Genomic DNA, 26,333 nt, shown 5'->3' on the forward strand with positions numbered 1-26,333 from the left:
ATATCTCATACAATCCCAGGAAAGTAACAAGCGACCCTTCAGGAGCACTCCGTGAACTTAAGTGTTTATTTTTATTTATATATTTATTATTATTATTATTTTAACTGAATTTATTGGGGTGACATTGGTTCGTAAAATTATATAGGTTTCAGGTGTACAGTTCTGTAATACGTCATCTGTATATGGCATCGTGAGTTCCCCAGCCAGGTCAAGTCTCTTTCCATCACCACTGTATAGTATGTACTGTCATTGTTTTTGTTTAGCTTTGGTTTTGCTTTGGCAGTTCAGAGGCCCTGACTCTCAGCTAGGGTAGGAGCACGTGTTGTGATTCCCGGCTGAGCCTTGTGCATTGGGGTGCACTGGTGGTGCATTCATGGCCTGGGGCCGCAGGTGAATGGGAGGCCAGGGCCGGGAGGGTAAAGGTGAATGGACAACACCAGCCAGAGGTTAGACATGGGCTACCCTAGGCTGCGAATGCTTCCCAACCAAGCATCACTCACACTGAAGGGTGTTCTATGAAATTGAGGCTGATTATGCTAATGCTTTAACATAATTATGTTGTTGACAAATGCCTCCTGAGAAATTATCTCATGTTTTCCTACATAGGCAGGGAATTAATAGCATTTAGTCATAGTCACTACTTATATATACATATCTTGCTTCCTGGCAAGATTCAGGTGGGCTCACACTGCCTTCTGTCATTTTTATTTGCCAATTGGAGAATTCTTGATTTCTAGCTCTAATTAATTGCTCTTATATTCCACTATTGCAGCAATGAAAGTCAAAAAATCCACTGTGGTGCACTTAAGCTCTTGTAAACTAAGAAAAGTTCAATAGTTTTAAATCTTCAAAAGCAGAAACCAAGTACCTTAAATGGTGCACTTGAAAATTCCAGTACACCAAAAGAGCTCTTAGGAGTTTTAAATTAATTGTCATCTCTATTAACCAACCCCCAATCATGTCCAAAGCAAAGCTTTTTGGGAACATTTAAAATACCTCAAGAATGCTAAAATGCCATGTTCTTTGAAGAATGGTTAGAAATTTTAAGTGCCTCAAACATTTTTTAAAAAAACATAAGTGTCTCCATTTGAAAACTTGTCAAGGTGCAGGAAGGGAAAGCGAAAAATATATAAAAATTAAAGGAGATGAAGCTAGGATGTCAAAACAAACTCACAGCTTCCCAAGATGGTTTTTATGAAGCCACACTGTCAGTCTTGCTGTCGTGAGACTTTAGAACAGCACAAGTTTCCTATTTTTTACCTCATCACACACAGTGGGATTACAAACTTCCTTCTTGCCTTTCAGAAACCAAGTCCAGAGTTGTGACATTGAAGTTACTCTTCTCCTCCTTTAATTGCAGAGGTTGGAGCTTTATACAGATAATAATGAGACTTTTTCCAAGTGGGAAACGTGTTTCTACATTTGGGAAAAATGTGTTAATGAAGTCTGAACGTACAAAGCGCATTCCCTGGGCTGTCTTTTCCCTAATGCATCCCCCACACTGAGCACATGGTCAGCTAACAGGTGTCCAGCACACACCTGGCAGGGGTGGATGACATTATTATGTCATGACATCCTCCCTGTGAGGAGAACTGGAATGGCGTTTGGGCTGCAACCTCAGCAGTTCCTTGGCAGTGGCTGCATGGCTGAAGACAAGGGGATGGCATCTGTTTCTCTACACTGGCTAAACTCCACTGTTTTTCTATCATCCCTCCCTCTTGATCTCCGCAGCAGGGTTTCTCAACTTTAGCTGCATCAGGATTTCTTTAAGCACAGATGGCTTGCTCAGAAACCGTGCTTGGAGAACAACTGATCTGGAGAAATGAGAGTCTCCTATTTTGTTCTAATAAATTTACATGGCCTGATATTTTGTTTTTTGGATGCAATGCTATTCTTCTTGCCACCTTCCTAGTCTACACACGAGGGTGTGTCTGAAGCCAGTGAAAGACACCACATCCTGCTGCCCCTTACTCTTCTGTGTGTTTATCTTCACCACTACACCAATGCATCCTGGGTATTCTCTTCCACCTTGTAATCTCAGAAGCTTTAGGTTATTCTCCTGAACTCTGACCCCTGGATCCAGATAGAAACATTTTCTTGAATTCAGAAAAAAAATAATGATGGTTCAGGATCCTTAAAAAATTGCATCAGATGAATTAAACAGGCAAGGAATACTGTATTCATAACTAGTGCAATAGGAGTCAAGACTATTACAATAGGGGAGGGTGATTAAACTCAACCCTGCTGAGACAAAAGGCAGGGAAGTTTTTAGTGAGGTTGTGGAAAAGGACTTAGGCTTTAGAGAGGCGATTGGTCAATTTCATGTAGCCGTCTGTGTCTGCTCATTGGTGTTTATCAAAGTCAGGCGCTTACCCTCCCATAGACACTGACAGACAAGAGCACGATTTTTCTTCATGGTCACATTTCAAAGGCATGGCTCCTAAGTCCTCACTAGATCACACTTCAAATTGGAGTTCTGCAATGGCTCATTGGCGCCAGCTCTTTCTTCTGTCTAACCCCTCAGCCTGGATATGGGCATAATAATTTTCATAGGACCTTACGAGTCTGGGGACAGGAAGTTTTATTGTATTATTACTGTTGGCGTTATTGTTGAGTCTACACTGGTGTTAATGTTGGACCGTGACACCAGGTCACATGTGGCAAATCCTCAAACTCTGCAACTCGCACTGGGGCTCTGACCTCAGGGTCATAATATCATTGATGTGCTCTCAACATTACTCCTAGCATTCTCAAAATTCCTTTTAGATGCTTTATTTTTCTTCCCCTGTGTTATTCAGAACCTCATAACTATTTTAAACTGGTGAGATGGAGCATCCTAAATGAACTGGAAACTGTGTCCTTCTTAATAATCAAGTCATGGAAAAAGAGAAAATTCCCAACTGAGATCACTGTAGCGGTCCGTGGTATATTCATATACACCCACTTTCTTTTCAGGAGGCCATTGGGTCATGGTTAAATCCACATTAGTCTGTCAAGATCGAGTCCCAGCTCTGTCATTAGCTAGCTGTGTGAGTCAACTTGAGTTTTCTAACTTCTCTATGCTTCAATTCCCCTATCTATATAGACAATGATAAGGCTTCTTATTAGTGTTTATCCAGCTGCTCACACATACTAAATATTCAATAAATATCACCGTCCTCCTTCTCAAAAAGTATCACTCTCCACTGGCCCCTCTTCCCTGCAACTGCATGATATATTCCTATTGCTTGTTTTAAAATATTTCCAGTTTAATGTAAGGGTACATTTTAGAATCTTGAAAACAATGTTAACTATTCATTATGTATGTTAACCTTGAATGCCACAGAAGAATGCATTTTTAATGACATAAGTCAATAGTTGTGGGCTAATAATGTACAAAATTTACTGCATTCTGGTAAGCTATGATATCATCCAAATGATCTATTAGTTTAAATTTACAGAAACAGAAATTTTGGCTGGTGCATTTTCTTCTCCGATGCTCTGGTTAATATCCAATGCCCAGAACAGCCATGGTCAAGGTCTCTAGAGCTGCTTGACTCTGGTTTCAGTGAAGGAAAGCGAGTGCCTAATGGGCATGGGAAGTAGCAGGTGTTTCTTTGTCCCCAGAGGAAGGAGCAGGAGATAATTATGGTTCAATTCCATCTTGGGGGCTTCTGAACACTAAACCAGTTACCTGCATATTTGAGAAATCCACAGTGGGACTTTACTCTTGTGTTATCTGAAGAATACTCCATCACTATAATGAAGACCAAGCCCTCCTTGATCTACCTCTTGGCTATATTAGAAATACCACGGAAATAAGATTTCTGCAAACATGTACAACAAGGTACAGATGATGAGCACTTCCAATAGGAGTGATCCACTTTTTCCACTCACCTCTGGGGGAAAAGATTATTTCCAGCTCTGTGCCTTCAAAATTGAGGGATTTTTTTTTTGGTTGTTGGAGAACCAGTATTTTAAAATCATCTCATGATCAGCACTTCACAGGACTCCTGCCAGCTCAGGACATTTCCATGGCATAAATTACTCAGGGTGACAGTACTTTTCAGGCACTGAGTTAAGAGCTTTAGGGTACCATTTACCAATTAATCACTCATGTGGCATGTGAGAAGGCCAGAAGGGAGTGTTCATTCTTAATCTCTGCTTTTTCAGGAAATTGAGACATCAGAAAAATATGTAGTAGATATTTCAATAAAATGTGAGGCCAAAGTATAGGAGGGGCATGAATTATTCTTGCCCTGCAGCACTCACCTCAAACTCTTTAATGACAGATTATTTAAAGTAGCATTTAGACCCAGAGCTGTGGTCTCCGTCCTCTTCTGTGTTGAACAATGTGTTGATCTGTGTCTCCATGGTAGGTTCTGAGTCATCCAGCAGTGCAGGCTCCTCCGGATCGCTGTCCCGCACCCATCCTTCTCACCAGAGTGCACCCCTGGTCTCAGGTGTGGCGGCCAGTTCTCCTGGCTGTGTGCCCTATCCGGACAGTGGAATGGGGGGCCAGGTCGGTTCCAGCAGCACCAGCTACATCCTCCTTCCACTGGAAGCTGCAACAGGCATCCCACCGGGAAGCATCCTTCTTAATCCACACACAGGTTAGTATATCACCTCTGCTTGGGCAGGGACTCAAGACCAGTGTTTGTTCTTGTGGTCGATCTCATGATTTTAATAGGGAGTTGTTGTTTTTTTTTATTTCTGAGCGGGAGAGCTTGTTGCATGAACTGCTATGGAAGGTCTTGATTTAGGAAGAGCAGATCTACTGATAAAATCTATATCTCCATATTGGAAAAGTATTGATAAAGATATATAGATATAGATACTTCCTGGAAATCTATGCTTTTCTCTCTGTTCTCTCTTTGCTGACCACAGAATTTCTCAGGTATTTCTAGGAAATGAGATCAGAAATCAGTGAGGGTTGAATTGGGATATACTAATTAAAAATCTGTGTTTCTCAAAATAAATTCATGAGCAGCCCATTATGTTAAAAAGTGTTTTTGCATCCAAAATATTTAAGGAACTGGAGATATTAATTGGGACACATAGTAGATCCTTAACTATAGAAGATGCTTTCTGACCTTGCAACTCCTACCAGAGAATAAGGAATAGCTGTGGTAATGAACCTACAGGAGCAAATTCTTATGTATTTTAGAGATTTTAGGCCTAGACTGGTTTCGGTGGGGGTTGCAGAATTGGTAACTTCATGATTATAGTTTCTTCAAAAGTGAATGACTACTGGTTGTTATTTTTAAATTTCTCTAGTGGTCAGTTAACTTCCATGCTGCTTCCATAGGATCCCAGCCATTGAGCCAATAGAATGTTGAACATCTGCTTCTAGGGGACACTTCCCAAGCAGGGTAATGGTGCCCAGGCTTCAAGGCCATTTGACAATATCTACAGACATTTTGATGATCATGACCTAGGGAGGAGGAGGCTGCTACTGGCATCTAAGAAGGTAGAGGCCAGAGATCCTACTAAACAGCCTGCAGTGCACAGGTCAGCTCCTTCCAACAGAGGATTATGCAGCCCAAAATGTTGGGAGAGCAGTGGTTGAGAAACCCTGGGTTGGAAGGTTTTACATTGACTAGTCATGTCTTTAGAAGCCTTTCCGGTGATTGAATTGTCTCAAAAATACATCTGGCATTGGGTTTAGGTTATTGCAGAGTGTTTCTTTGACTGGCTAACCTTGAAAATGCAAAACCGGATGTGAATCTCAAAAAAATGTACTGACTCTATCTTCTCACATATATAGCACCACTAGTAATTAGGAAATTCAGAGAAACATGAGAATGATAGTAAAATAGTTACTTGAATAATTGCCACATTTTCATGAAAACATATGGCACATTCTCAAGGCAGAGTGTTTGATTGAGACATTTTAAAAATGCCGTCAGCTTTGGGGAAAAGAAGGCATAATCATTTTATTGAAAACCATTTGAAAGCTTTCTGATTAGATACTTCTAAGGAGAATATTAGATTGCTTTTATTTTATTTGGATCATTGTAAAGCACTATAAAAGAAATTAAAAAGAAAACTAGGATCATATTCATTACTCTGGGCGCTGTTCAAAGTATGATCTGACTTTGTTGGCTTAAACTCTTTCACTTTTAATTGAGATGGAAAGCTTGCAGACAAGAGCTCAGAACTCAGCATTAGTTTTGAGTGGTTTGTTTTCAGCAAAATTGCAGAATGTTTCAAAAAAAAGCACAACAGCATATTTTAGGGTACAATACAAGAATATTATTTGCAATGATAGTGTGGTTGTGCCTGTGCATGTGTATATTATCATCTGTAATCTTGTTTACAGAAAGAGAAAGACAGTGCTTTCGGGTGCCAAGTCCCAATTCTTATTCATTGGATGGAGCCATTTAGAGCTATTATCAAAATATTTCCTTTCAAAGAGGATCCCGACGAAGACGTGGGATCTAATAACACTGTCGATCAGCTTTGCTGTACACATTTCTCTGATCTGACAAATGCTGGACATTATAATATCCCTAGACTGGAAGGAGAATATATTAATAAAGAAAAAAAATATCCGTAGACCAGAAGGAGATGTAAGATGAATTAAGATGTTTTTTCTTTTACAGAATTTGTTTATTTTTGTAAATGGAAAACATGCACATGCATGTATGTCTATGTGTGGACATGTGCTTGCGGTGTGTATATGTAAATATATAACTATCTATTAAATCTAATATCTTATAAGTCTCTACTATTGAAACAGGAAATTTGCCTGCTTTGGGCTGGAACTCATCTTTCTCTGTCATTGCTGTGAACTCCTGAAATGCATACTTCTCATCCTCTGCCAAATACGCGGTAGAAATGATTGGTGTTGGGAACCAAGAGCATATAACTACTTTGCTTCTTCTGTCAATTGTCCTTGGGTTCATTTCCTTGTTATCAGCACATCTATAACCCCCTGTGGGAAGGGATCATCCTTGGCTATTGTTTCTTTTTACCTCCCTAGAGTGGATAACAGTATTCTCAGGCACCATGCTTAGACCCGGGTGCTCAATAATTGCATATTATTGAAATGTTATCAACTACCCATTAGAGATATTGAGGTGGATATCAAGCAGGTTTTCATATAGTGTCTCATATATGAGAACGTGGTTCATGGATAAAATTATGACTGATGAAATATCTGTCTCAAGCAAGATTAAGACAAGCAATGATTTGAAAATACAAGGGTGCCTGCCAGTCACATCTACTAAATGAAACAAAAATGAAACCTCCTTTGTCAGCACCACTGACTCGGCTCTTGCTAAGTACAGAAGAGTGAACAAATATTCTTGCAGTTTTCCAAACACAGCCACAAATTTTAATTTTGCCTGGCCTTATTCTCAGCACTCAGCTGGTCTCCTCCTCACTCAGGACCTCTGGCCCACCCTCCCCCTGCTTTTCAGGGACCTGGATGAGTGACTTGCTGCAGCAGGCCTTTTTCAAAGTCACCCCTCTGTAAAGTCTTCGTCTTTGCCAGGCAAACCTGGGTTGAGTCTTGACCTTGATCTTTCCCCAGCTGTCTTGGACTCAAACTCCCTTTGGAAATTTTTAGCAGAAGCTCATCTTTGTTTGGCTGTTTTCTTTCAACATTCAGACATGCCAATAGCCTTTGGCACCCCTCAAGTACTGGTTCATTCCCCATGTATGTTGTTATTCCTTTTCACTTTGCCCTCATTGGTGAACATTTGTGAGTGTGTGATGTCAGGGGCGTTCCTTCAGGAACTTCAGCTTGGCTGGTCTCTTTGAAATGGTCCTGATGGGCTTCCATGACCCTCTGGTTGTTATGTTTCACAAGACTTCTTGCATCTATTCATCCAAACTCCTTCTACCTTTTTCTTAAATGCACTATGAAGTTTTTGTATAGTATCTACAAACCTATCTTTGCAAGATATGAATTAATCCTTTCCTATCCACAATAAACAGCTCCTTTGTAATTTGACTGATCACTTTCTAAAACCTAGAAAAGGAAAATCTTTTTTTCACCCACATTCTTTCTTTTAAAATAAATACCTTTCTGCCAAGTCCATGGCAGTCTCGCTTTGGTGGTGGGAACCAAGAGCCTATCACTATTCTGCATCTTGTGTCAATTGCCCATGGGTTCATTTTCTTGTTACCAGCACATTTATAAGCTCTTTTGGGAGAGGGGGTCATAAATTGTTGTGTTTTGGGTTTTGTTTTGCATCCTAGAATGGATAACCAAGTCTTCATCTTTGTGCAGATGCTCAATAATTATATATTAGTAAAATAATGTCTAATACACATTATACATGTTGCTATGGAGAGGGGATAAATTGTTCACCTAATGTCATGTATTGGAGAGGAATGGGCACTGGGCACGGAGTCCTTCCCTCTGCCCTGGCTCAGTGCACAGCATTAGCTTCCCTCTGGAACTGCTCTCTCTGTGCCCACACCCGCACACACACCAGGCCTGTGGGGAGGCTGGTCCAGCTCCTGACCTGGAAACCTCTTCTAAGCTGGATAGTCCAAGGGCCAGCTAGTGTTGTCTCCTTCGGGCTTTAGCAGTTGTCAGCCATACTAATTATTTGTATTTGGTAGAATACAGAGACACCATCATAACCTGACTTGAAAACCAATAGTCCCCATCCTTGCTCTCTTAGGAAATTGTTCTCTTTCCTAGTATCCACCTTAACTCCTTTCATTTCCCTCCATGACTGTTACCTCTCCTTAATGAGCATAAATTCAATCTCTTATACTTTCTTCTTTCAGAAGAACCTGCCATCTCTCTCTGCCCAAGTGAATCCTTAGTACTTCTCATACACAATTATTTAGAAACATTCCTTTCTTCTGGACCACAGTGTGTTGATAATATTCAGACAGGGCATCTACAATTTATCAAAAGAACACTGAATATTTTGCAGTTACGTTTTTCACCCTAATTATGGTCAGCTTTTCATACTTCTCTGGGGCAAGTTGAAAGTTGTATAAAATATAATAGATTTTTTTATCTGCAAAGATGGGTGAGATTGCATATCTGAGGGGTGTTGGAAGAGCTAAGATCATGCATGTCAGCTGCCTGTCACTGTGCCTGCCACATTGGGAACCTGTTTGTCCTCCTCGTCACCTTCCTTTTCCTCCCCCTTTCCTCTCTTTCATTTGCTGCCCCACGCTCTCTTCCCTCCAGCTCCTTGTTCCCATAACCTTCCTGGTGGGCCTTCCTCTCCTCTCCTGAATCATGGGGAGGCCACCCCTTCCTTCCTTCATCCCAGAGCCACTGTGAGGCTCCAACAATACTATTCTGTGAAGATCCTCCCCAAATAATGGTAACAAAAAGTGAACTGTGCCATTATTTCAAGAGGCAAAACATTGTACTTCCCTTGGCCTTATTACCAGATGATCCCATGATAAGTTTATTATGGATAACCTTTAAAATCTAAACCCACATATATTCCTGTGGGTGTCTATTCAGAGAAGCAAGTGGGTGGATGTGGTATGTTCTGTTGGATACACATACACACACATGTGGTAACGACAATGATACCGAATTGGTGACAGAGCTAGGGAAGGTAAACAGACATATCGGTAAATAATGTGTACCCAAACTTTGCTGGAATTGTATAAAAAGAAAGCAGCCCCCTCAGGGTGTGTGTTATCCCACTGATGGCTGCGAGGTACGGGGCAGCAAAACACGAGACTCCGTGAAGATTGTTTCTCCGCTGGGTGCCACTGTGCACAGATGCACTGAGCTTTGGCAAATCTCCCTGAAGGTGGGAGATTTATTCACTGCTTCTTCAATTGCTCTGGGCTTACATTATTACCTGGGTTAACCGGGTGGGTCAAAAACATCCAAGTCTCTACAAGGTAAAGGCTCAGGGGTGCTAGGATCCCACTGCACTGCCCCTTTACTGTAGGTTGCTTTTTAAGTATCTGTCAGAGCAGTTCTTTCTGGCAAAGGGGAGATAAGGGGTTCACTGGGACCAAGCTCTGATTCCATCGCAGGCCAGCCCTTTGTGAATCCCGACGGCAGCCCTGCAGTGTACAACCCCCCCAGCAGTCAGCAGCCCCTGCGAGGCGCCGTGGTGGGGTCCCAGCAGCAGCCTCGGCAGCAGCCCTCTCCTCAGCCACAGCAGCAGGTGCCTCCGCCACAGCCACAAATGGCAGCAACGCTGGTCACTCAGGTAAGGAGCTGATGAGAAGGCAAGAAGAAGGCTTCAGAGTAGCACTGTATCAGGAAGAGGGTACATTCTCTGTCGGTACCACCTCTGTCCAGCTCTCAGTGAAACCTGGCAGCCTAGAGTGTACGGTTGCAGGTGAACAGGATTTCATCTGGATTTTTAAGTTTAGATAGAGATGAGTGTCCCATCCAGTGACTTACCTGGTGAGGGCATGGTACCAGGGAGAATGAGTGACAAGTTTTTTCTTAGGTCTAGATGCTATTTTTATGTATCAAGGAGCCTTTCTTGGGAACTAAACTTATATTCCCACCCAGGCCTTTGTACAATAGAATCTTGCTCACCCATTCCCAACACAGACCACGTTCGAGTCTGCAAAGAGTCAGTAGTAAGTTTTTTTAATCAAAGGGAATAGAAATCATTAATTCCAAGGTGACCTGACCATTCACACATCCCTTAGAGAGGTGTAGGGCTGTCCCCACTGTCTAGGGTGGCATGTGGCAATGCCCACAGAAACCTGAAGTGTCCCAGGTAGGTTGCTGGAGGTTAACCTTGTTTTAAATATTTTTTCCTCACCTCTTAGTCCCTGAAGGTAGTAGCCGTTATTTGGCAAATCTCCTCGAAGGTAGTAGATTTATTTGTTGGTTCTTAAATTACTCTAGGCTTACATTCTTATCTAGCTAAACCAGATGGGTCAAAAATAGCCAAGTATTCACATGGGAAAAGGTTCTGGGTCATATGCAAAGGCAATATTTTTAGACCCAGAGGATCTAACAACATGAAAATACAGCAGCACCTTCTCAAAGAAGAGTTCACTCTGAGCAGACAATGGCCTTGACCTCCCCCTGGAAGCTGGTTCCCCCCTCCAGAATGCACAGAACCAGGGGGACATGTGAGGGGCGGTGGGCGGTATCCTTCATCTACGCCAGCCTTCCTGTGGGACTTCATGCTCCGTGCTTCCCTGTGACCTGATCAACGTTTTTTTTTCCTCTAGTCTGTCCAGGGGCTGCAGGCTTCCTCCCAGTCAGTGCAATATCCAGCAGTCTCTTTTCCTCCCCAGCACCTCCTGCCTGTGTCCCCAACACAGCAGTTCCCCATGGTATGGATTACGTGTGTGCGGCTTGTCCCCTGGGAGGGCACACTCACTGGTTTTACCACATTCCTGTGCAGGGCTGGCTGATGCTGGGTGGGTGCCCTGGGCTGACCATGATGGCGTGTGTGCGAATGTCTCGTTCTAGAACATTTCAACCCATCTTCACAATGATGCTTGGTTGGTTTTTCTGTTATCTGGCCCATGTTGAGTGGTTCTGCAATCTGGTACCTTTTTAAGGGTTTACCAGCTCATCAGGAATTGAATGCCTTCAGAACTAGAAGTTGGAAACACAGAGACACATGAACTTGGTGTGAAGGCTTGGGAAATAACTTAAAGTCAGTGCCGAGGTGGTTACGGTCATCACCCTTATGCTCCTGATAAAGTTATGCCCTTCACATCCCCGTCCCTTTATTCCCCCTTCACTTTCCCTCCATGTACTAGGTCCTTCTGGACAATAAGAGCATTGGCCCTAAATCTCAGGCCAGGCCAGTGAACAAAGACTCTGTAATAAACAAATGGGGTCCCACCCAGCCTGTTGGTGATGCCAGTCCTGACTCCATCTTTGCAGCAGCCCCAGTGACAGTGGCCATGAGTCCCTCTTCCTCTCCCCGGAGGCAGATCTGTGGTCACTGCTGGGGAGACCGGCTGACCCTTCAGGACAGGGCACCCCACCATCCTTGTCTCAGCACCATCTTGAGGAGCCCAACTGTTAACAAAAGAAATAATTTGTTTCCACTGAAAGAGGGAGTTAGGGTCAGATTGGTTACCATCTCTGTCCCGTGGGATGATGAAATCGGTGTTCTTATGTTCCATTCTCCTGGACAGAGGATTCCTTCCTTTTATTTTTCCAAAGTGTCCTCCCTGCCTCTCCCACAAGGACAGGCATGTGGCTGGTGTCTGCTTCTATGTGCCTCTCCCATTACTAAGCTGATCTTGCTGATCTGCTCCTTCCTTTCTGGGTCTCACAGAGAGAAGAGGTGGCCACACAGTTTGGCCAGATGAACCTGAGCAGGCAATCCTCAGGAGAGACTCCTGAGCCCCCACCCGGCCCTGTCTACCCGCCACCCCTCATGCCCCAGCCAGGCCAGCAGCCCAGCTACGTCATCGCCTCCACGGGCCAGCAGCTCCCCACCGGCGGGTTCTCGGGCTCTGGACCTTCCATCTCCCAACAAGTCCTCCAGGCCCCTCCCTCACCACAGGGCTTTGTGCAACAGCCTCCACCTGCACAGGTAAGCAAGCTTTGTCTCACACCTGTGACCACAGGTGATTTGTGGTACGCTTGGGCCTCTCCAGTTCCAGGTAGTGTATCACCAGTTCAACATGTCTTGCTCTCCCGGTCCAGACTTACATTCCCCACCTGCAGGACCTGGTCTGTCCTGTTCATCGGCTGTGGAAAGCCCTGGGTCTCAGAAAGTATGTGTAAGAAAACTGACCCAACTGTCCATGCCAAGAGTACAATGGGGAAACATCCCAATTTCCAGATCGCTGGTACAGAGGCCAACATGAAAGCAGTCCCTTCCCTGTGGTGCCCTGCTCACTGGATTGCCTGGGAAGGGACGGCTGTGGGGAAGAAGAGTGCCTGCCCCTAGGAGACTTTCAACACCATCATGTTGCTGCTCTGGAAATTTGTTCTTTCTTTTCTTATCCATTCACAGCATTTTCTGGAGCTAGCCTGGTGCTCCAGGTAGGAGCCCCTCTTTACTCCACAGGGGAAAGCTAAGCTGACATCCACTGTCCTTTCCCTTCCCTCTTGGGAAGCCGAGCTCACTCGTGCACTCACAAGTAGCCATTAATCATATTTAATTGACTTGAGCATGTAAGACACCGCAGATCACTGATTTTTACTGTCTTCTCAAAGACTGATTATGTGTTACTGTTCACCACCAAACATCTCTGGTGCTCTCCAGGGTATCCCTGGCAGAATATTGCAAGTGATTACTGTCAAGATGTAAAATGCAGAGAGGCATCTTCTGGTCCATTTTCAATGCACACATATCCCAAGAAAATTCTGTCCTAATTATGAAATATTGTATTGGATGAGCTGCTTAAAGTACAGTGTCACCTTCTCATTATTTGTTTCACTGAATTAAGATCTTGAATAAATTATTTTCTTTTCAAGCCCTGCAGAACCCTCCACCAAGAAACAGTATTCACTCAGCTGTTCGTTTTCATTTAGGTGGTTAATTAATAGCTCATCTTCAGTTGCCTTCTCCATGATGTCTCTTTGCCAATAGAATGTAAAGAGTTGTGAAAAATAAGTTTAAGTTATAGGAGAAAGGGCCTCATTAATATGTCAATCATTTTGCTAATAAATTAAGTACTTTAAACTTAACTGTTGGAAAAATTATTCAGCTCTTTTGGCCCATATAGCATACAAGTGTTCCTATACATTTTTACTGTCAAAGAGATGGCAGAATATTTATTTCATTGAAGACTTTTTTATGGGAGTTCTTCCTGGATGAAAGAGCTTCAGTGTTAGTTGGGTGGCCAGAGCAAAAACAGCTCAGAGCCCAGGGTGTGTCTACAACAGAAGTGGCTTCTGCCATGGTAGTGATTTGATTCCCCTCTTCAACCAATGGAAAAATAGAAAGTGGAAGGGGGAAAAGAAAACAGCAGTTCATCATTCATGATTGGTTTGGATGTCCATGAATTTCTTTTCTAGAAGAACCACAGGCTGAAGTATAAGATAAAACCCATAGTGATTTTAAATTATTTTAGGAGACATTTTAAAATTTGGTCACTCAAGGATGGAACAATGAAAAGAAAGCTCGAGGTACAGTCCATGGGCAGATGTGGAAATGTGGAGACACGTCACATCTGCTTGTTTCATTGACCAAACACGACACAGAGGTAGTGTTTTAAAACAACCACCGCTGTGTGGGTTATGAGTAGTTCAGCCGGGATGGCTCTTCTCTGCTCAGGATGGTGTTGGCTGGGGCTGGAACATCCAAGATGGCCTCACACATGTGCCTAGAACGCAGCGTTGCCTCTCAAACGGGGCGCTAGATGGCCCTTTTCTCCAGCTGGATAGCCTGGAGTTCTCCTGGTGCCTGGGCCCTTCTCCCGCAAAAGTGGAAGCTGCACTGCACGTCTGCGTAAGGATCAGACTTGCAAGTCTCCAAAGCCACCATTTCTCAAAGCCAGCCACAGAGCCAGCTCAGATTCAAGGGCTGGGGAAACAGATTTCCCCTCTTCATAGGAGGAGTTGTGTGTACACACACACATACACACATGTAGGCCTAGGAGAGGATTTTGGCAGCTATGTTTATAATCTATTACAATTATATTATGCCACCCGATGACAGTACATTTTATAGTTTTAAAAAATGTTACTTAACCTACCATTGTCATTCCCTACTGTTTTTACCTTTCTTCCTCAGATGCCCATATATTACTACCCATCTGGCCAGTACCCTACCTCAACCACGCAGCAGTACCGGCCCATGGCCTCCGTTCAGTACAGTGCTCAGAGGGGTCAGCAGATGCCGCAGACAGCACAGCAAGCAGGTACTTGGAATCTGTCTCCCATTGCCTCCTCTAACCCAGTTATTCTTGCACATAAATCTCTCAGTGGTCCTCTCTGAATGGGAATCCGTGTGTGGCCATGGAAATCAGCTCATTTCCCTTACCCAGTGAAGATAATGGAGCATTTGATTAACTCTGTCCGGAAAAGGAACAGGTACAAGAAGGCGAATCTCCCATCACCGCAGCATCCCAGGCATGCATGCTAAATGCAGTCTCTGTGAATTATTTTTGGATCCTCCTAGTGTATTTTGAAGCAGAGAGCCAGCCACACCCCTGTCTTCCTAGTTCGTATCTTTCTTTTTCTTTTCTTTTTTTTCCTTTTTAACCTAAAGAGAATTCTCCCCCTGTTCCTCAGGCTAGGGGACCACATTAGGTTGTCTCTGTACCACCCTTACAAGCCCTGTCTTAAAAGAAGGCCACTGACCTTGCAGCCTGTGTCCCGGTGGAACCCTGACTCCTCGGCTCACTTTCTCAAGGGCCGCCCGCCTGCAGCCCGGAGCTCGGCAGCCGCTGTGCAGTGGGAAGGGGGGCCGATGCACTGTACGAGAGTGAGTAGCAGGTCTCACAGTGAACCGGTCTCTTTCCCTACTGTGTCACACTCCTAACCGGATGCCGTTACCCCAAGAGCAGCAGCAACCCAGCAGGGCTGAGTGGCTTGTGCTAGGGAGAGGTTTCTGTCCTTCCTGCTGACCGCACTGCAGGGAAAACTGCTAATTGTCACGCTGAAGACCGCCGGCTGCCTTCCTTCCGTAAGTAGGTCCTGTTAGAGCGCGTGCTTCCCGTGGCTGTTCATCAATGCCTGCTCCGTCATCTGTCATCTGGTTTCTGCACAAATATGTGTATATGTGTATAGGATATCTATAGACACATACATGCAATAGAAACAGGAGATGTACTATGTTCACAAGCTATGGCAAAAAGCACAGTCCTTGCCATGGATTAATACCGATGGCCATTCTAAGAATACTGCTAGCTTTTTGTCAGATTGAAAAGATAATTAAACGCCTCTGTTTTTTGGGTAGCTGTAGGTTCTTTAGTTCATCCTGTGGCCATTTCAAGTCTGTGGGAGAATTAGAGGAATGCACAGCCCCTGAGCAGAATTTGTCTTGTTTCAACACTGTGTTAGTTGGGGAATGATTATATTTTGACCTCTGAATTGACTTCACACTTTTTCAGTAATAAGAACACAAGGAGGTTTTAAATTATTAGTTATTTTAAAAAGCATTTGGTAATGTTTTCTCTGTTGGGGAATGTTACTATCTCTATCATTTGGTGGTAACTGTGGTATCAGTTTACATATCTACGAAGTAATGTGTTGTTTGCATCCTGCACTTATTTTCTTTTGCTGATGTTTACCAACGAATTAATTTATAACCTTCTAGACATTGGTCCAACGGCCATATCAAAGTTTTCCTGTTAGTTCCCAATGCCGTTAGAAGAAAGGTGCACGTATCTAATTATGCAAATGTTTTCAGTTTAGTTTGGTGCCAATGTGTGACAGTTTTCTAAACAGCTATTTCAGTCTTGTGTTAGAGTGGAGTCCGTAGATGGGAACGTGGTTACAAATGTTCTGGAACCCACTCACCCTGTAAACTCTGGGTCTACATGAGGGACGGGCCTGAGAAAGTCGGATGAATGTGTTAATGGGACGACAGACTTAGATTAGGAATAAGCCTCAGGTTTCCCACTAAATTCACTTATGAGTGTCCACACAAGGGAAAATACGTGTGACACTTTTTACTTTTTTTAAAAGACTGGGATGCGGAAACCACCCTCCCATCCTAAAGAGACCTAACTGGTCTCTACTGCATTTTGTGGCAGCCTGGTGGCATTGACTGGCTCCATGCTCCCCACTCACCATGGAGGTGCCACCCCCGAGGTGCAATAGTGACACTGCAATTAGAAAAATGCAATTCTAAAGCAGTATCCTACTCAAAATAGAAGCAAGTGTTTCTGATGTTAAGGAAGGGGAGTTGGGGAGAGGAGAAAAGAGAAATGATACACGAACAGTATCTTCTCCAGAAACAAGACATCAGTAGACACAGGGGACTGAGACATTTGAGCTCCTCCTCTCTGTGGCAGTCCCAGGGATATCAGACCCGAAACCCAATGCAGTGTGCACTTTGGTGTTGAATTCACCGAATGTTCGGGAAGGCAGATGATCTCCCCTGGCCTCCCTGAGAATCGCCTCTGCTGGTAAAATGCAGGTAACCCAGCACATGCAATGTCTTCTGACAGTGCCCGCAGGCTCCTGGTCCTGTAGTTGGCAGGCCTTTTGCTGAGCTCAGGTGACACTATTAGAGACTTTCCATAAGGACACAGCAGGGTTATTTGGGGGAGCAACCCTTTGTCGGAGGACTATCCCAGAGAGGAAAGAGCCTCTTTGGGTAATATAAAAGTCAGACTTCCTGGAGGATCTTGAAGATAGGCCCTTTCTCTCTCTTTAAATTGACCTTGGACCTGTGTTGGCAATGGCACGCTACACAGTGACGCCCTGCCTCATGCTCCCTCTTGTCCCCTGCAGTTTTCTGTCTTGAATCCGACCCTCTCCCATCTTCTGCTGGTACCGACACCAGACTGTATCATAGAAAACTCAGCTATCACGTGATAAGCATTAGAATGGGACCAGATCATGTCAGCTGTAGCCAAATGAGATGTTAATCTCAATTCTCTTCTTGGCACTGTTCTTAATCTTCATTTAATTACAGTTGAAAAGTGTTTATTTCTTTTCCTGCATTCTTGAAAGAATTGAAATTGCTGTGAGTTACTACATCTTTCCAAGGCCTTAGAACTATACATGGTGGAATTTTAGAAAGTGAATTGGGTATTTCATAATTGATAAATAGGTGGGCATTTGAGTTACACTGAGACCCTGTGAGGGGACATAAAGTCGTCCTCTGAGTGATTTTGTACTCTTTACCCTACCAGTGGGTGATGAATGTGCTAAGCATGTGGCAGACAGTGCTAATGCTGATGGTGATTATAAATAAAGGCCATTAATGTTAAGAAACTTTGAAGAAATTAAATGGTAAACTTGCCCAGTGGCATCTGAATTTTGCAGCAACATATGTGAGGAAAATACAAACCTTTAACATAGAAATTTTTCTAGTGAAAAAACCATTTATTGTCAGTTTGGCATTATCAGGTAGTGATTGTTGATAACCAAAGACTCCAATACAAGGCAGTTACCAGGTTATAGCTTAAAAAAATAAATCTATGGTTTTCAAATCATTCTGGCTTTGAAAAACTTGGACATGCATGCCTTACTTGATAGCATATTTGTCTCGGTGGTCAAATAGTGAAATGAATTGCTGAGGAACAAACCTTTCGGTCCTTAATGTTTAGGTTTATTTTAGTAGTCAATTATCATACTGCTTTTAGTAAACACCTATGTTGTTATGATTTTACTCTTGATTAATAACATCCCAAGGTCACAGAAATGTTAATTATAATTATACCCACCATGAGATCGGGATCCCCTATGGGTTAGTTGGTGCTAAGAGTTTACCAACATTACAATGTTTAATCCCCATCACAAATTTCCAAGGGAAATATGAGCTGTAGCACTCCTGTTTGACAGACAGGTAAGCTATTGCACAGAGAGATGAAGTAAGCTCCTCCACCTCACAAGGTTGATGGAGTTGGGAGGAGCACCAAATGACAATGATTTTAAGCCTGAGCAAAATCCATTTCATGATGACAACATAAGCACAGTTACTGGTTTTGTCATTACTGGCTGGCACAGATGATCACACAGAAATCTGCGTGTCGAAACTAAATAGCATGCCCACCTTGCAGAAGCAGGTAACATTTAATTATTTATTCAAATGCACAAGTAGGTTTTGATAGCAGAACGCATCAGGAACCCTGGACTTGTGCTTCCTGATGCACCATGGGCTTCCACTCTGCTTTCCAGAGCTGGACAATAGCAAATGGCGGAGGGCAGCTAAGACATTCATGCATGAGACATACTTTGGAAAGGGGGGCAGGAAGAAAACTTTTCGTGTCTCCAGCTCCAAATTCCCTTTGTAATTTGACTTAAAAGGAAGTGTATGTAGCTTTGTTCTCAGCTCTCTAAAATCTTGGACATGTCCTAAGTGTGATACGAGCTCATAAAGTCCTGCATGCATTTATCAATGGGCGTTTGGGGATGGCTAAGTCTCGGTTTGGTATCAGAATAACGCTGGCCTCAGAACATGAACTGGGAAGTGTTTCATTCTCCTTTTGAAAAAAAATTGTGTAAAATTTGTGATAAATTTTTTTCATGTTTAATAGACCACGCCAATGAAACCATGTGGTTCTTGAGATTTTTACAGTGGAAGTATTATTGTTTACTCTTTATTTGAAGATAGTTTCCAAAGGTGTTTAATTATGGATTCCATTAATTATGGTTATAGGACAACTAAGATCATTTGTTTCATCTTCGCTGACTTTCAGTAATTTGTCGTCATTGAAGAATTGGCTATTTCATCTAAGTTGCTGAATTCAGGACTGTAAAATTGTTAGTGTTACTTCTTTATTATCCTTTTAATGAATAACAGACATGTTGTAGTATCCTGTTTCCTTCTTGATGCTGCTGATGTTTCAATTCTCTTGTTTTGCTTTTGTCAGTCTTGCTAGATTTATCAAGCATATTGATCTTTTCAAAGAACTAGCTGTTTCTTTCACGGATTGTTTCAATTTATTTTTTATAATTTCATTGACTGCTGTATTTACCTTTATTATTTCCTTCATTCTGCTCACTCTAGGTTTATTTTGCTCTATGTTTTTGTAGTTTCTCAAGGAAGAGAGTTAGGTTATTTACTTGAAAACTTTCTAATGTAAAGCATTTAGTGCTGAGTCTCTCAGCTCTGCTTTAGCTGTGCCACACATATTTTTATACAGTACATTTTCTTTTTTTTTATCTTTAAAGATTTTATTTATTTATTTTCAGAGAGAGCAGAAAGGAAGGATAAAGAGAGGGAGAGAAATGTTGATTGGTTGCTTCTCGCATGCCCCCAACTGGGGACCCGGCCCACAACCCAGACATGTGCCCTGACTGGCAATCAAATCAGTGAGGGCACGGTGCATTTTTATTTTCACTCATCTATATGCATTTTTAAGTTTTTAAAGGTTTCCTTTTTGACTGCAGACTGGAGATGCATTGTTGAATGCTGAATTATTTAGAGCTTTTCCTGTTATATTTCTATTATCGATTCTAGACTGATTCCATTAGAATCAGAGAATATAATCTCCATGGATTCAATTCTTGTGAAATTGTTGAGGCTGGTTTTATGGTCTAGGATGCTGTCTGTCTTGGTGAACATTTCACAAGCATTTGAAACACTGGACACTCTGCTATTGTTGTGTGGAACATTATATACATGGTAATCAAATCCTGATAACTTATTTTGTTGTTCGGAACTTCTGTACTTTCGCCGATTTTCCACTTACTAGTTTTATCAGTTGTTGGGGGGTGCATATGCATGACTCTGACTATAACACTCCCTAAAGTTGTAAAATGAATCTCAAGGTGAAGGTTGTCCCCAATATCCCCAAAGACCCAGGATGGAGGGAAAACTTTGAAGTTATTACCCAGTTAGCTTCCCAAATAAATAATAAATGTTTTGTTCCCTAAGTTAGAAACATTCCATGAAAATAGTCTAGAAAGTAAAGGTCCTCTAACCATATGTAGCTGATTCATAGCTGTTCATATAAGTTGCTGCCTATATGTCTTCGAAGGCAAGCGTTCAGTGCTGCTGCTTAATGCCAGTAAGATTACTTCAAGTTTAGGTAGAATAACAAGCTAGATAACTGTTTGAATGGGCCATGCAACAGCTCTGCTTCCCTAATAGACCAGAAGATTCCATATTCTTAAAGGTACTGAGAATAGAAGAAGAAGAAAAGATGACTGCAGGGCAAGAAGGGCGGAAAAACACAGAACTTGAGTGCATCTGACATTAGATGAACTTATACCTGCAGTAAATCATTTGGTGTGGATTCTGAAAACTGTGGAGGTGCCGCTCACCTCTGCTTTTTTAAAAAATATATTTTATTGATTATGCTATTACAGTTGTTCTATTTCCCCCCTTCATTACCCTCCACCCTGCACACCCAACCCCCACCATTCCCCCCTTTAGTTTATGACCACGTGTCTCAAGTTCTTTAGATTCTATATTTCCCATACTATTCTTGCCCTCCCCCTATCTATTTTCTACCTACCATCTATGCTGCTTATTTTCTGTACCTTCTCCCCCCTTCCCCTTCTCCCACTCCCCTGTTGCTAACCCTCCATGAGATCTTCATTTCTATGGTTCTGCTCCTGATCTAGCTGTCCTCTTAGTTTGTTTTTGTTTTAGGTGTGGTTCTTAGCAACTGTGAGTTTGCTGCCCTTTCACTGTTCATCTATTTTATCTCCTTTTTCTTAGGTAAGTCCCTTTAACCTCTGCTTTTTAAAATCTGCTCTGCGATCCCAAACATCTGCTGTATGGTTCATCGGGGGTAAAACTAGTTTTATAGAACATTTTTCATAAATATGTTTTACTTTTCAAATTAGTCTTCAGAAGGAAACCATGAAAAGGAAATCTTAACAATACATCACACTGCAAAGTCTCATGCAGGTTTGGTGAGGCCTCTTTAAGCCTATTGACTTCTGCTCTGTTCCTCTCCCATCTCTGTGTTCAGTAACGATGCTCCAAGCAGCCTTATGATAGCAGAGTTGGAATCTCTCGCAGGAGACAAAGGTGGAGGTCTTTAGAAGTTTTTGAGCCTCTTTTCTGCCTCTTTTCACTTGTATTCAGTAGAAACCTCACTCGGACTTTCTCTTAAGTTCTGCTGAACAGCTGTCATGAAATCTAAATAATAGAAATAGAAGCGGAGATTAATCACTGCGTTTGGGAAATAAGGAACCTGAAGAAGGCCAGCCTGCCGCCCGATGTGCAGTCTCTCATCGGAGCCAGTAGGGCGGCTTCTGCGATTTTGGTATTTACAGACTGAGTAGCGAATGCTGGTTTCAGAAGCTCAGCAGGCTTACTCAGGCTGACGAAGTCTGACTGGGGAGATCTGGCCCTTAATTTTGTCAGCTCAGTACCACAGAACACATTCGACTTGTAAGGAGAGCCCAGAAACAGGAGAGAAACTTGGAGCTGTGTTACCGCCCTGCCCCTGCCCCTCATAAGAGGGAAGTTGGTGCTTCCCCACCTTCACGGCATCACCTTCTTCTGCCCCAACAGGGAAGATGGAAATAAGCCTTGCAGCAGGCTTCCTGGGGTCCTGCTAATCAGAGGTGGGAATGATGGGTTGCAGGGAAAGACTGATTAGTTTAAAACATATGTAAACAATGTTGTGTGGTAAGGGAAGAGGAGACTGGGCCAGGGAATGGAGATGCCGTTTGTTGTAGTTTACTGCCTGATGACAGGATGGCAGCACCATCCAGGAATTGGCCTGCGACACTCCGACCTTTACCATACGGACTGCATTGATCCGAGCCTTCATTCCACACATGCAAAGCCCAGCTTTGCGTAGGGAGTTCCTCACAGAAGAATCGGAGAGTTTGAGAGTCAGTCTGTTAGAAATACACACTATACAATAGGTCACTAGGTTTTTCTGTTCCTTTCTGGGACAGAAATCCAAAGTACCTTTAATCTCATTAGGTAGAGCAATTCAGCTCCTTCTAGCCCCTTCCACAAGTCAACCCCAAGCCTCCAAAGAGTCCTAACAAGAGCTTGTAAATGCCATGTCCACCCTCTCACATGGTGTGGTATTGGCAGGGCAGCGGGGAACTATTGCCAGTGCTCCTCAGACTTTAATGTATATGTACACTAGCGAGGATCTTGTTCAAATGTCTATTTTGATGCAGTAATTCTTGGGTGAATCCTGAGATTCTGCAATGCTAGCCTGCCCACAAGTGATGCTGATGGACTGGTCTACCACCTCGAGAGAAATGTGATAGATAGTACATTATTTTAGCCATTGCAAAGAGAATGGACCACCTAAGTTTAGTGTTTTATTGACATAATTTGTATTTTAGGCACAAATCTAATACTTCATAGTTCATCATGTATGATCTTATGAACTATATTAGTCTTTAGAATTAATGCATTAATGCCTACAAATCCAAATTTTGAGTAGGACATAAATACAGCATGATTCTACTACGTAGCAAGTACTCCCAAGTGCTGAAAGAATGAATAATACATGTGCCTGTTTTCATGTATAAGGAGTGTGTGCGTGTATAAGGAGTCATTCTCTCTCACACAGTGAGAGAGAGAGAATGAGTGGTGATTTCAAGGGCTAATTGGAAACCTCTCAGCCATTCAGTTCAAACATTATTTAGAGCAAAACTGTAGTTAAATGTTGTGAAATCAAGTACATAGGCAGCCTAACAAACCACATCAGCAAATGAATAAACACATCAGCACATTACCCCTGGTGAGTTTGGCTCAGTGGGTTGAGCACCAGCTTAAGGACCAAAAGGCTGCTGGTTTGATTCCCTGTCAGGGTACATGCTTGGGTTGCAGGCCAGGCCCCCATTTTGGGCTACATGAGAGGCAACCAACTGATGTTTCTCTTGTGCATCGATGTCTGTCTGTCTGTCTCTCTCTCTCATTTCCTCCTCTGTCCCCTCTCTCTAAAAATAAATAAATAAAATCTTTAAAAATAAACACGTTTTTCAAAGTTCTAATACTCAAGGAACACGTCATAGGACCTTTGTGCCGCTTTCTGGAGTGTAGCAGGTTCGGGTTTTCATATGCTCAGCAATTTGGGAATTGCGGTAAATTTAAAGTCATAACGCTTCCATCAAAACTCATTTCAGGCAACTCGTTTTGAAAGTGTTCAGATGGCTCTGGAAATCCCCTCTGCCACCCTTTGTTAACCACAGGTCTTCCCTCCATCCTGTGTCTCTCCTTCTGAAGGGACTTGGGGGCATCTCTGGCAGGAATGTGTAATTAGCCATGACACGTGTATATTTGAAAGAGAACAAAGCCACAGTCCTTTCCTAATAGGTCTGCAGACAAGTTCAATAAATAAAAACATGTGTAGTCTTTCTTTTCCTTTGAGGAATAATATTCGCATTGTAACAGTACACTGTTTGTATTAACAGCTCCTACTAAGAAGGAAGATTATTGCCTCTTTAATGTCCTGAAACACATTTGGGATGGGGCAGAATGGACCTTAATGGAGTCTCTATAAAGTTGTTTAACCAGAGCAGTTGAGTAAAGTTGACGGTGAATTCTGTATTTTTAGCTTGACTTATGAAGCAGTCAATGTCAGTGTAATTGAGAGTGGTTTATCTTAAGAAACCTTTTCTCTTCCTTTGTTCTTATGATACCCCTCATCTTGAATCTGTTCCCCCGTTGGGTTGGCTGGAGATGGGGAGAAGGAACACCATAGCTAATGACAGAATTTGGAATAGCAGTGTGGCTAATTCGGTATATTAATTTAGACAGTGGGATTTTCTCCTTTTATCTTAAATCACCATTCCCAAAATTGATGATTTTAATAAAGACTTACTTGTGTAATTATTCTACATATAATGTTCCTATATTTTAATATTTAAAGCTGATATAAATACAAATATATATAAATAAATTTGAGAAAAATATATTACAAGTATTACCAATAATCACTCAGGGAGGCGATGCAAAAATCGTTCCACTTGGCAGCTCCGAGGAAGCGATTTATACTCTGTCTGCATTATTATGTTACTAAAATCAGAGGGTAAATTACCTAAGAGTTACATGAGGGTTTAATTGTCTCATTTTTGTTAAAAATCAGTGGAAGTCACATGGATAAGTCCTTATGGAACATGATGTTCTGAAACTATCAGTCTAGAAAAGGTTTCTATGGAAATGTTCATGTGTTTCTGTCATTAATTGGTCTAATTATTCCACTTACGGATGTGGGAATGAAAAGTATTAAGCTGAGATTATGGGAAAGGTTAACATTACAGGAGCAATAATAGGAATCATGTCATCTTTAGGCCTGAAAATCGTAGGTTCCCAAACCAATATAGACGGCAAGGTTCCGTCTGCCCCCTAGGAAGTTGTAATAAAAGGGATTTATCCAACGCATTTGTAATAGTTGCTTTAGCACTTTGCATTTGTTGTGACCTTAGATGTTTACAGTTTCATTTGTTGTGTAGTTAAGCACTACTGGTATGGTTAGGATTTCTGCTTTTCTGCAAAGATAGGAAGTAAGACAGATAATAACACTGTCTGTGTTCTTTGTATTATACAACAGAAAGCGGAAAGTAGCAGAGAAGGAAGGAAGGAAGGAAGGAAGGAAGGAAGGAAGGAAGGAAGGAAGGAAGGAAGGAAGGAAGGAAGGAAGGAAGGAAGGAAGGAAGGAAGGGAGGGAGGGAGGAAGAAAGGGAGGGAGGGAGGAAGAGTTGGATTAGAGATGGTAAGGAAAGAGAAGTAGCAAGATAGGTATAAAAATTCTGTTTTTTGAAAACTAACATTTGTGTTTTACTGAGAAGGAATTAGAATGCTTTAGAAAAATGTAAAGAACTCAAACAACTAAACCTTAGCTGTCAGGTTTACCCGATGATTTAAGAGAGCTAAATTTAAAAAGTTAAGAATTTTTTGTGGTGCTTTCTCCCCTTTTTCTCTGGAAAATCTGCTCACAAATGTGGGACCACCTGCTCCATCAGCCACAACCTTGCTTGCCCAAATCCTCCAGCCACTGCCTTTCACGAGTCCTCTCTGCCCAGCTACCCATCTCTGCCCTTCCTACCAGTCTGGATAAATGTTTCTTCCTTAACTCCTTGGTTGTCAGACTTCCATACAGTTTGATTTTCTGTTAGTTCAAGTTGTGGTTTTTGTTTTCTTTTTATTGATTGTTGTCCTTCTTTTGGTTGTGTGGGAGGCACAGTGTATCCATCTATGCCTCCATCTTGGCCAGAAGTCTCCTGCCTTTAATTATTGACTATGCAAGTTCTCTGAACTCTCTTGTTTTCTTTTTCTTTCTTCATATATTAAACAGGCTTTTCACTTCAAACTTGGGGCACTTTTCACAACATGTCTTAGTAGTCTGCATTTTCCCTTCATTTTATCAATCTCATTTCTTTCCATTCAGCACATTCCTCCACATTATGAGACAGGACACTTCATTCTTCCAGAGACATTCAAAATCTAACATTCAAATACTTACAAGAATGGGCTCGATTTTTCTCACCGTCTAGACAGAGAACCACGAAGAATGCTGTGCTATCTCTTGTTCAACTTGCTATTCTGACAGCCGGCACAAAGTTAGCCCTCCGGGTTTGTGACTTCACTTAGGGATCTGTAATGATAAAAAGTGAAGAGCATCTTGAGTAATGTTTCTTTTATCTTGCTTCCCAAGTTCAAAGATACAATGGTGCGCACAGGAAAATGGTTAGTCTTTTGGAGGCTTTTTAAATTGGTCACTTCCAAGGGGTTCATTTAAAAACATCAGTGTTCCAACTTGGAATGTTTCCATTCAAAAAGCAATTTGCCAATCAGCACATGTACACAACTACCTCTGAAGTGAGTAGCCCTGGAAAGGACTGCTCTTTAAAATTCTTACTTCTTCACACTGTTCAGATGTGACTGCTCTCTTCAGGGACACAATGTAAATTCAGC

General features: G+C 42.3%; 1 protein-coding gene across 7 annotated transcripts in view; it reads left to right on the plus strand.

Moving 5' to 3' along the window:
• Positions 1 to 26,333, plus strand: part of ARPP21 (cAMP regulated phosphoprotein 21) — a 146,967-nt gene that overhangs the window by 80,438 nt on the left and 40,196 nt on the right. For all 7 annotated transcript variants that reach the window (XM_053669525.1, XM_053669524.1, XM_053669527.1 and 4 more), the window contains 5 exons: positions 4,359 to 4,592; positions 9,958 to 10,136; positions 11,125 to 11,229; positions 12,192 to 12,452; positions 14,604 to 14,730. In XM_053669525.1, coding sequence (XP_053525500.1) covers positions 4,359 to 4,592; positions 9,958 to 10,136; positions 11,125 to 11,229; positions 12,192 to 12,452; positions 14,604 to 14,730 — 906 coding nt within the window. The remainder of the gene's footprint in view (positions 1 to 4,358; positions 4,593 to 9,957; positions 10,137 to 11,124; positions 11,230 to 12,191; positions 12,453 to 14,603; positions 14,731 to 26,333) is intronic.

The sequence above is a fragment of the Artibeus jamaicensis genome, unplaced genomic scaffold (assembly GCF_021234435.1).
Source record: "Artibeus jamaicensis isolate MK-2021 breed Jamaican fruit bat unplaced genomic scaffold, CSHL_Jam_final contig_519, whole genome shotgun sequence".
NCBI lineage: Eukaryota > Metazoa > Chordata > Mammalia > Chiroptera > Phyllostomidae > Artibeus > Artibeus jamaicensis.